A 10,423-nucleotide genomic window follows, 5' to 3' on the forward strand; every position below is an offset into this window, starting at 1 on the left:
AGAAGGGAACAAACTGAAAGTTGCTTAAACCTGACCGTTGTAAGGAAGCAGTTGTCATGTGAGTGTAAATGTGCTGAAGCCAGCACAAAGTCAGTGCAAGCTCCGAAGTGAATCTCTGCGATGACAACCAACTCATTTCTGTCTGTGCGTGAACCAAATTTTATTCTCAGAACTGCAAGATCCATTTAATTGGGAGTATTTTACATTGTTCTGCATGTTGAAATGCTTTAATGAAATACTGAAGTTATTTACCTTTTAAGCTTCTATTGACTTACTGGAGCATGGAAGTATTCATAGTAAAATACAAACCTAACACAAACATAGTGTCTGCCATGGCAGTAATAGGCTGAATCTTTTTTTTGGGGGGGGCAATAAATGTAACTGCGTTATGCAATTCACTTAAATTTAGCATTTATGTTATTGAGGAGAAACCATGCCACGCTTCATTGGTATGTGTAGGTAAAGGATATTCTGTCTTTGAAGACCTGGGGCTCTGAGCTTACAGTAGCAAAACTGTAGAGTTCAGTGTGTTCAAAGAGATTATTGCTTTAGCCCTCTTAAATAAAAAAGGACACTTTCCTTGTTACTTCTTATTCAATGGGTTCTAGTCCTTTACATGAACTCTGCAAATGCTGCCTTATGTTTCTTTCCGTGTGCTTTAATCATCTGAATTTAGTAATTTCACACTGAATAGAAAGAATGAGACTTTTAATGACTTAAAAAAAAAATGAAATCAAAACAAACCATGCATTGATGTTGTCTTTTCTTGTTTGTATGTCCACTATTGAACTTTGAAATATTTTTGAATTTCTTTATAATTCTACCTCAGTGTTGGTGGTGATGATTTAAAATGACAATGCAACTAAGTATGCTGCAGTGCTTAGAGCTAATTAAATGCTGGGGTCCTTTGCGTGGCCTTCACATTTTCTCAGCCTGTGCATCTTTGGATGCTCTTGAGTTATTAAAAAAACCTATGTTATGATAAATCCATTCTTTCCTGAGCTATTACAGCTCTGCTTAGTCTTAAAATGATTCCCTAAATATTTATTTTTCATCTTAATGTACATTTCACATCAGCAAATCCTTGTATAAGCAATTTGACATGATTATTCTGAAAAACAAGTGCTCACCTCTGTGTGTCCTCCCTAGGCATCCCAAATGTTTGGGTCAAAGAGAATTGTAGCCAAGCAATCATTACTCTCAGTACTTCACAGCAGGATAATAAGGTGTTCCTTTTCTTACACAAGAGCTAAACAGGTGGTATAGTACTGTCAGTGCAATATGAAGAGTGAATGTTTAAATCACGTATTTATTCCAATTCCTTGGTGGTTCTCAATATGTTGGTTGGTTGCAAAACCAGCAGTAATCTCTGTTGCACAAGAAATCAGCCATCTGTTTGCTAAGGGGGAGCATTGTCCTGACAGGCCAGTCTTAGATACTGCCTCAGAGAGGACTACAGAAAAAAGGGCAGTTCTGAAGGCTCAATGCAAAATAAAGCCAAAACTATTTTCACACCCTTGGGTGACATCAGGAATCTGAAAGTTTGCACTGTTAAGGGGTATGAATGGTATGTCCAGATCTTGTTTGCATGAATTAGATTCTACTTATAGTTTGATTTTTCTCTTCTTCAGTATAATGCTTCACCACAGCAGCAGAGAGATATAATAAAGAGTAGGAGTCTGGACAGGAGGCTACAAGAACCAATAGTTTTAACAAAATGGAGGCACAGCACAATTGTGTTGGACACCAACGATAAGGTAGGAGCAAGTTAAACAGCATGCTGGAATAACTGTTTCTGATGCGTGAAGTGTCTAATCTAACAGAAATGAGTATGCATGAATTTCTTAAATCTCATTTTTCTTACATTCTGTTGTGTCATTGTGTATTACATTCAGCGAAACAAAGGGCTGTTCGATAACTTTACTACTCTTACTAGCAAGTAGTAGCTTTCTTTCATGCTATCCTGGAAGTATTGTAACTAGTGTTAGTTCAGGGTTTGGCATGTACAGCCATTTTACTTATAATTGGGCATCTCCCACATCACTGAGGCTGTGGAGTGTAATTAGGGTTTGAATTCAACAATTATGGTTGTGGGTGAGATTCTCATGTAAGTTGCAGTGATACTTCATGCCCAAACATTGTAATTGCAGGAAATACCAAGTAGGAATACACTTGAAACATTACTGATGAATAATTGAAGTATTCATAGAACAATTGAAGTATTCATAGAACTGAAATAAAAATTACACTTGAAGTAAAACTTATGCTTTAAAGAGAGAAGCAATGCTTTAAAGAGAGAAGTAGTGGGATTATACAGTGGGGTAATCCCTTTAATGACTGTTCCATTGATCTCCACTCTAATATCTCAAGTAAAGAGGAGAAGTGTTGTGTGGCTACAGCAGGGTTGTGATTTTGTTGGAGGGCAGGACTGTTCTGAAAGTTTGGAAATGATTGGCTTTGATCCTTTCCAGGGCTGAGTTGGCAGTTTAGTCTAAAAGAGCGGTGGGTCAGTAACAACAAAAGCTCTTTTCTGTCTGTTCTTAGGATGTGTTCTTGAGAATCTGTTTTGGGCTGTATGGTAACAGATGCTGTTTAGGCCAAGGAGACAGTCTCTCCTGCCTCTCTTTGGTTTGATTTTTGTCCTGGTCGTTTCTGCTTATGCTGGAACATTCTGCCCGTGGATGAGGAGAGTTGGTGTGAGCTGGGCAGGAAGGAACTGAAACGGGTGTTGTAGGGTGGCAACTTGCTGGTTTCTCAAAGTTTGCAGGAGTCCATCCCAAGGTTCATGGAACCTGAAATACTTTGTAATGCTGAAGTCTTGGCACACACTACTCATGATGGGATATCAGGAAACAGCATTGTAAGCTCCCTTTTTCTAAAGATACAATGAAAAATGCAATCAATGTATGTTTGGGAATATGGAGAAAAGCCTGTAAGTAGGCCCATGTAATCCCAGATGTCAAAGACAAACAAATGGACAAAACAGTAGCTGTAATGAAAATGGATGTGCTGCCCACAATGTTACTTGCTTGACTTCTTGTTTCGGGTATGTTTTAGTGGCTTTTCTTGTTAAAATGGAGTATAGGAGAGTGGGTTGTCATGAGTTTGCTTAGTTCCTCAGAATAGGATTTGAGATAGATTTGAGCTTAAGCTTTTGAGCTGTCAGTTCAGAACATATCATACGTGGTGCCGAGGAGGCAGTGGATCGTGCTTGGCTGGAGATGTTGCACCTTTATATGTTAGTTTAGCTCGAGCAATTCTGATGTCCCTCTACTGCTCCTTTCCCCTCACGACGAGTCCTTACGCATCCTTCTGTGCCAAGAGCTGTGGCACTGCATGAGAGACCACCTAGACGGATCCTGGTAGATCGTAGAATGGTTTGGGTTGGAAGGGACCTTAAAGATCAAATAGTTCAAATACCAAGACCTTAAACCTAGTGAAGTAAGCATGCAAATATCCATGTCTAGTGTAATAACCAAAAGAAACTGCCTATATGAGCTGCACTTGTAAAGTCTAAGCCAGTAGTTTAAAGTTCTTTTAGCAGCTTCAAAACGTTCAGGCAGCATGCATTTGTTAATGCTGATGAGACTGTGCAGTTCCTATGAAGCACCATGTTAATGTTTTGAGAAAATTAAAAATGTACAGTGGCGCAGTAAACTAGTGTTTCGTGGAAAGACAAATTTTGTTCAGTGCATTGATGCAGCGGTTTTACTGCTGGCAGGCACAGTGTTGCATATATTGCTTTAAATTAGTATGTGAAGAACCAATAGTTCATGACCACAAATGCTAGAATTCTTGTTCCAGAGCTGCTTAGTGTATGAAAGCTATCTCAAATCTAGAAAGAAATAGAAAGATACAAACCCTGATATTTAGCAGGATAAGTACATCAACCCCAAGTTAGCTTTTCAGTTAACTCCTAGGGAAGCTGTTTTTGGTTTTTTTTTTTTCCGTATTTGTTTTTCCTGGAAAAAACAACACAATCCTATGAAAATAGGCCAATCAAGAAGTGCTTTAAATGTGTCAGTGAAAGTATGGGTTGCCATGGCTGAGAATTTGATGATACCAAATGTTACTTGTTAACTGTTTATTGGCTGTGGCACATATCCATGTATAGACATTACCTAAATAAAAGGTAAACAGAGGAAAAAACCCACCTTCCTGTGAGGGACAACATTGATTTCCTTCTTTTGAACATTTTTTTTTTTCTCTGGGACATCTGAAAACATGGAACATCTGGAGTCTTCTACAGATTTCTAATGTTCTCTGTTATTGCACTGCAAAAATAACTAGTGGAGCACTTCTGTAGGTAGATTCACAAGTGGATTTTAAAGCACATGTGTGCAGTGTGTTATGTAATGCTGGAAAAGCCAACAATTTGGGAGAGCTGTCAAGGGAATTAAAAAGAGGGAGGGGGAGAAATGTGTTAACAGGAACAGAACAAGTGACGTTTTTCTTCTGTTTGAAATTCTTTACCAGATTTTCAAGCGGTGCATTTGCACAAAGCAATCATTACTGCAGAGGAAATGCACATGCCTTTTTTGTTCCCTATGGGCAATTTGTCTAGTTTTCAGAGATTTAGTACTTTCTTCTTTTGATCTGTAGTTAGCATTTAGTTTAAAACTAAAACCTGAATCTCTGTAAGTTTTCAGTCCCTGATCATAAGGAAATTAATGATCAGAACTCTCAGAAATGAATAGACCTATTATATGCTTTTCTACATGCATGTAACAATTTAGTGTACTAATCTTACATTTACTAACCATACACAGACATCATCTGTTCTTTAAAATCTTGGTGTTTATTATAAGTATTACAGATGTGCTTCAGACTGTATTAAGATTTTTTTCAAATGGATGTGTCCTAATTAACATAGCATGAGTGTTGCCTGTAGATCTTGTCAGAACACTGTTTAATAAGCAGATTTATAATTATCTGAGAATATCATGAATGCTTTAAAAAATATATTTTTGGGGGGAATGTACAAGTGTGTATAAGTAGGAAGTGTCTTTAAGGATAAATATTAAAATAACTGATTACCTTTCTTACAATTATGTTGTCTGTTTGATTTTTACAGGAATCATCAACTGCTTCTAAGGCCAGTTGTCCTGAAAATGAGTCCTCTCCTTCTTCACCAAAGCATCAAGCCACAGTCAGTATGCAAAGTGTTTAAATAGATAAGTAGATATTGTAGAACTGGGCTATTCATGATTAGAAAACTGAGGGTAAGCCTGCCTGTTATTGAGAAAAATAACAGCATAAAACTGTTGGAAGGCTTTGCCTTTTAAGAGGAATATATTGCATCCAACTATGCTTTCATGAAAAAATGTAAATGTCTTTGCATTAAATACAGCTTAGCGATAAGAGTTGAACTTAAAAATTCACTGTGGAGTAAAGTTATGTCAGATTACATAGAACTCAGTTTACTTCCTCCAACAGTAATGTCTTCTCATCTAGCAACTTGGAAGGTAAAAGCAGAAACCAACTCCCCCTCTCTGCAGTATCTCTCACTATCAGTCGTCAGTAGTAGTTTAATACTTTAATTTTTTACTTGTGTTTCAGTCTCCTTGAAAAGACATAGAGGGTCTGGCATAAATAAACTGCCTTTTTTGATTTAGTAGAATAACTATTGGGAGGAAAATTTAAGCTTTTTAAACTTGCTAGGAATATTTAACAGGGTTTTTTTTTTTGCTTCAGTTTATATTTTAAATGTGAATAATTGCTTTTTAAACAGTGGGAAATAATTAAAGAAAAAAGTTTATTTGTTTTTAATTTTCAACGTGTACTACAGTAACTTTTTGAAATATGTGCTTTGATCAACTTTTGCAGCCATTTAGTAGGTAGCTCAGGACATCAAAAGCACAACAGAATGAACTTCTGTTTCATTCTTACTCTGCACGCAGAGAAATAGTTCTCTGGCTGATCCATTCTTACAACTCTTAAAGCAGTTTTCCACAATAAAATAAATGATGTTTATTAAGCAAGCATAGTTGATAGCCTTACACACAAGCAGTTACTGCTGCTTGTATTCTGTTTTCTTTAAATATAGCTCAGGCATTGAATTATTGAAATTGTCTTCTACAGAAAGAACTTACTGCTGCTTTAAATAATTAAAAAAATCTGTTTTCTATAGCTGTACCGTGGGATTTAAATATTACTTAGAAAGCTGGTGAATTTTTGTGTATTTTGATCCTTAACTTGCCTTCCACTTCCTTTTCCCTGATCACATTAATTTTCCCATTAGTACCCCCTAGTGTTGCTCTTAAGTAGGGCATTTTGATTTTCTGAGTAATTCTGCTTTGGAGCATTCCCACTGGTTCCACCATGAGTAACTTATTAAAACCATAATTTATTTGAGCAAGTGGGCATGGGTTGCTCAGTCACTGTGAAAGATGGTAGCAGGCAGCTCCACTTGTGAAGCCAAAGGTTTGTTAGAAGGGTGCAGTGCCCAGGACTGTTTGCTAGTGGTGGTCTGGATATTAGACTGAGTAAGAATAGCAGTTACCACTGGACTGAAATAACATCTGAACCACTAGCAAAACGCTATTATCCTTGAAAACACATCTTTTTTTTTTGTATTTTATCTGCTATGCTTGAGACATGTAGGGAAAATTTTTAAGATAAAAACAGATCTGTGTCTCTGGCAAGAGTATTGTCACAGTGGTCCAGCAAAAAAATTTCAGTATTGTATTCTGCAGCTGTGGTCCACTTAAATTTGAGATTGAGGAGAACGCTGGAGAGAATAGCTTTGATTTTCATTGGATCTAGAGTTGAGGACATTTTTATTATGATAAAACTAATTTGAAACTTTCCCTAGTTGATAGTTTCAAATCTGTGTCTCTGGCAAGAGTATTGTCACAGTGGTCCAGCAAAAAAATTTCAGTATTGTATTCTGCAGCTGTGGTCCACTTAAATTTGAGATTGAGGAGAACGCTGGAGAGAATAGCTTTGATTTTCATTGGATCTAGAGTTGAGGACATTTTTATTATGATAAAACTAATTTGAAACTTTCCCTAGTTGATAGTTTCAACTAAAAGCTTAGTTCTTAAATTAGCAACTGTTGCAAGCTGTTACTGAAAAGAAATAGATTTTTAAAATAATTTAACATTCCTCTAGCACAATTCACTCGTAGGACAAGACTGGGGTGACAGGAGGAGATGACAGAAATTGTTACCTCTTCTGGAGTGTCACAAATGCTATAAATGGATGGTTTTTCTTTTTATCTTAGAATATTTTTTTTCAAGCACTGCTTTGTATTTTATTATATTTGCATAGAAACTAGAAATATTCACTCCAGGTACTTGAAACTTGCAAATACCCACTTTGTTCAGCGGTATTCTTTTTCCACCATTCACTGACTGATCTAAATTTGTTCAGAGGCATACCAATACAAATAATTTTCATCAGCAAGACATAACTAAGTTTAAAATTCTAATATTTTGCTTGGGGACAGGATGAAAAAGGACATCAAAGAAATGCTTCACTCATCTGTTTTAGAAATGAATATGTTAATATTTTTATGCATTTCAACCATGTTTTATTTAAAATATGCAATTATGTAAAAATAACTTGGAAGAATTAACTTAGGCTGTTTGTTTGTCTCTATTTCCTTTTTAAGTAAAGGCCACAAACACAAATGTGCTAATGCTCAAATCGTTATATATCTGTGTTTAAACTTCCACTGTCCGTACCACAAATGACTTAGTTTGGGTTGTCCAAAGAACTTAGGCCTTGGAGAAGGAAAGCTTTTTACCCCCTGAATGGTGATGAGTACTTCCCCAGAGAAATAGGGTTTTTCTGATCTCTGCGTACTTCATTATATTTATAACGGTTTCTTGAAGCTGTAATATGGGCAAAGATGGCTTATTGCCAGAAATTGATTATCTGGGGGATTGAATTCAGTGCTGCGATGGCAATAGAAGCAGATTTTATTTTATATTTGTGATGTCTTACTCTGTTTTACAGGGTCAAGAGAAGTATGGGTTATTGAATGTGACAAAAATTACAGAAAATGGGAAGAAAGTTCGGTAAGTATTGGACTTGCAGAAGTACATGTGTGTAAGGGTTTGTGTAAGGTATCTGACTTGTATATTAGAATAACATACAGGGTTTTGCAGTTTCTTTGTTTTTTGTCTGGATCCAAGGGGATACAGTGGCTCATGGAAGCTGTGGCTGGTACCGTGTACTTTCACCATTGATGTTGCCTGTGTTGAAATCATTGATCTGGGTGACTGGGCTGCTGTACAGAAAGATGCATCATGGTCATCCGGTCAATTTGAGTGCTGTTAAATGATAATTTATGTTTGGGCAATAGAAATAGATTGTCAGGGCCTGTCAAGACTTACTTTTTAACCTCAGGAGGGCAGGTACTGAGGCATGAAAGCAAATGGTCAGACAGCTGGAACAACTCATTTGTTCTTTTTCCTCATTTCTTAGGTTTGTAGCAAGTATTTTATTGCCAGTGTAGATGAGCTTATTACATGAATGTGGGTCACTGGCAACCCAGTTAGATGTGATTAGTTTCAGAATTACGCAGTACTTTGGCGTGATGTACTAAGTACACAGTAGGCTGAGCGTTCCAGATTAGCCCCCTTTGAAACTATAATTGTATGATGTTTCTCCTGATGAACTGCTTCCACTACTAATTACCTTTGTTTGGTTTAGACTTCGATGGTCAAGCTGGGACTGTTAACATATGTTCCCTTCTACAAATATGATAGCAATTAAGGCTTACTGATGGCACTAATGACTGTATATATGGTTAAGTATATTAACATACAGGTCAGCTGGGCAGCAGTGATTGTCAGTTTAAATATCTACTTTCAAAGTCAATTTGTCTTATGTTTGTTTATAATTATTTACAGAAAGAATTGGATGTCATCATGGGCAGTTTTACAAGGTTCATCGCTACTGTTCACTAAAACTCAAGGAAGTGGAACTGGCTGGGTAAGCTCAGGAACAACCCCCACCCTCATTTATGTGTTAATCACATAAAGCATAATAAATTAAAGCCCTCTTATTTGTAGGGCTTAAATACTGATATGCATGCATAATTAAGAAAAAATAACTTATCAGGAAAACAGTTTAATGTAATAATTATGTAGAATGAGAACAAAACCAGTTGTACTTTCTTATATTTCAGGAACATTTTTATATTTGATAGGTAAGAAACTGGTAAAGAGGTATTCAGGTGCCCTGTAAGCTTGAAGTTTTTGCTCCAGGCCAAATATTTTTGTGTTCCTTACTAACGTGGTTGTCTAAACAGTTTGTTTGTTTTACTGTTCTTGGATATTTTTTTCATAAACTCCAAGTAATTTTCAATGTGATACATGTAATAAAGAGCATAGCCTGACACTTGGCTTGTTGCACTTGGACTATTTGAATAATGTAGTATTGATGTCTTATCTTTTAGTCTTTGCCTTGCTGGAGTTCCATATTTTGGTTTATAGCTGCATAGTGCATGTCAGGTATTTCTATCTATTTTGAGGTCTGAAGACCTAAAGAGAAACATGACACTGAAGGTGATTATTCAATTTTATATCACCTGGAGTTTAATAGCACTATAATTAAATGGGCTATATTTATCCAGCTGCATTGCTACATTAATAGGTATAGAGATGGTTCCGTATCTACGGCTTACTTACCTACATTTGGAGGTCTGACATTAAACTGTGTGGATCTCTTACAGTAAGTAAAGAGGTCAGCTTCAGTATTTGTTATTCCAGCGTATTATCATGTGAATTCCAGCAAAATGGCATCTTGCAGATATATGCTGTCTTGCTGTGCTTTGCTGATCTTTCTACTCGGTTCACTTTCTCCTGCTGCGCTTCTTTTGGGTAGTGAATGGGTGCTGACTGTTCTTTTCTGAAGTATTTAATTCATTTCAGAGCTGTAAACGTTTCTTTGCCCTTCTGTTGCTGTAGAAGGGGTGGTTGGAAAAAATGGCTGAGGATGGTTAAATAACATCTGGGGTAGAAGAAAATGGAAAGTGTAAAGTTGGGCGAGGTGGTCGAGCAGAAGGAAGAGAGAAGGGAAGGAAAAAGAATAAAGACTGAAGGCATGAGATGGGGAACTGTGCTGCCTGGTGGGAAGTGGACCTGGTGACCTCAGGAGGTCTGCCCACACTGTATGGGGGGAGGGGAAGAGAAGGTGATACACGGCAGAGACAAGGCACAGAAAAAGGCACAGAAACATGTATATATCTGAAAGTTACTGACTTCCCACATGTAAACACTGGGATACTAGGTAAATAAAACTACCATTTTTCATCAGTGAGAAAAATATTATCTCTAAGAAAATGAACAGAACTTGTGAATTTTTTATATATAAACTTTGTGTTAAAAGTATGTTGAAGAAATATTGAAGGACCTTAAAAGGTGAGCTTTGAAGCAGGAAGTATTGGGATTTGGAAGGTTTTAAAACTCTT

At 36.8% G+C, this 10,423-nt stretch overlaps 1 protein-coding gene across 6 annotated transcripts in view; it reads left to right on the plus strand.

Moving 5' to 3' along the window:
- ARHGAP12 (Rho GTPase activating protein 12) overlaps positions 1-10,423 on the plus strand; it is a 70,238-nt gene that overhangs the window by 42,139 nt on the left and 17,676 nt on the right. For 2 of the 6 annotated variants that reach the window (XM_010148214.1, XM_010148238.1), the window contains 4 exons: positions 1,632-1,757; positions 5,075-5,164; positions 7,963-8,024; positions 8,862-8,943. In XM_010148214.1, the coding sequence (XP_010146516.1) occupies positions 1,632-1,757; positions 5,075-5,164; positions 7,963-8,024; positions 8,862-8,943 (360 nt within the window). The remainder of the gene's footprint in view (positions 1-1,631; positions 1,758-5,074; positions 5,165-7,962; positions 8,025-8,861; positions 8,944-10,423) is intronic. The other 4 variants (XM_010148223.1, XM_010148246.1, XM_010148231.1 and 1 more) reach the window with 2 other exon arrangements.

Source organism: Eurypyga helias, unplaced genomic scaffold (genome assembly GCF_000690775.1).
Source record: "Eurypyga helias isolate BGI_N326 unplaced genomic scaffold, ASM69077v1 scaffold9570, whole genome shotgun sequence".
Taxonomy (NCBI): domain Eukaryota; kingdom Metazoa; phylum Chordata; class Aves; order Eurypygiformes; family Eurypygidae; genus Eurypyga; species Eurypyga helias.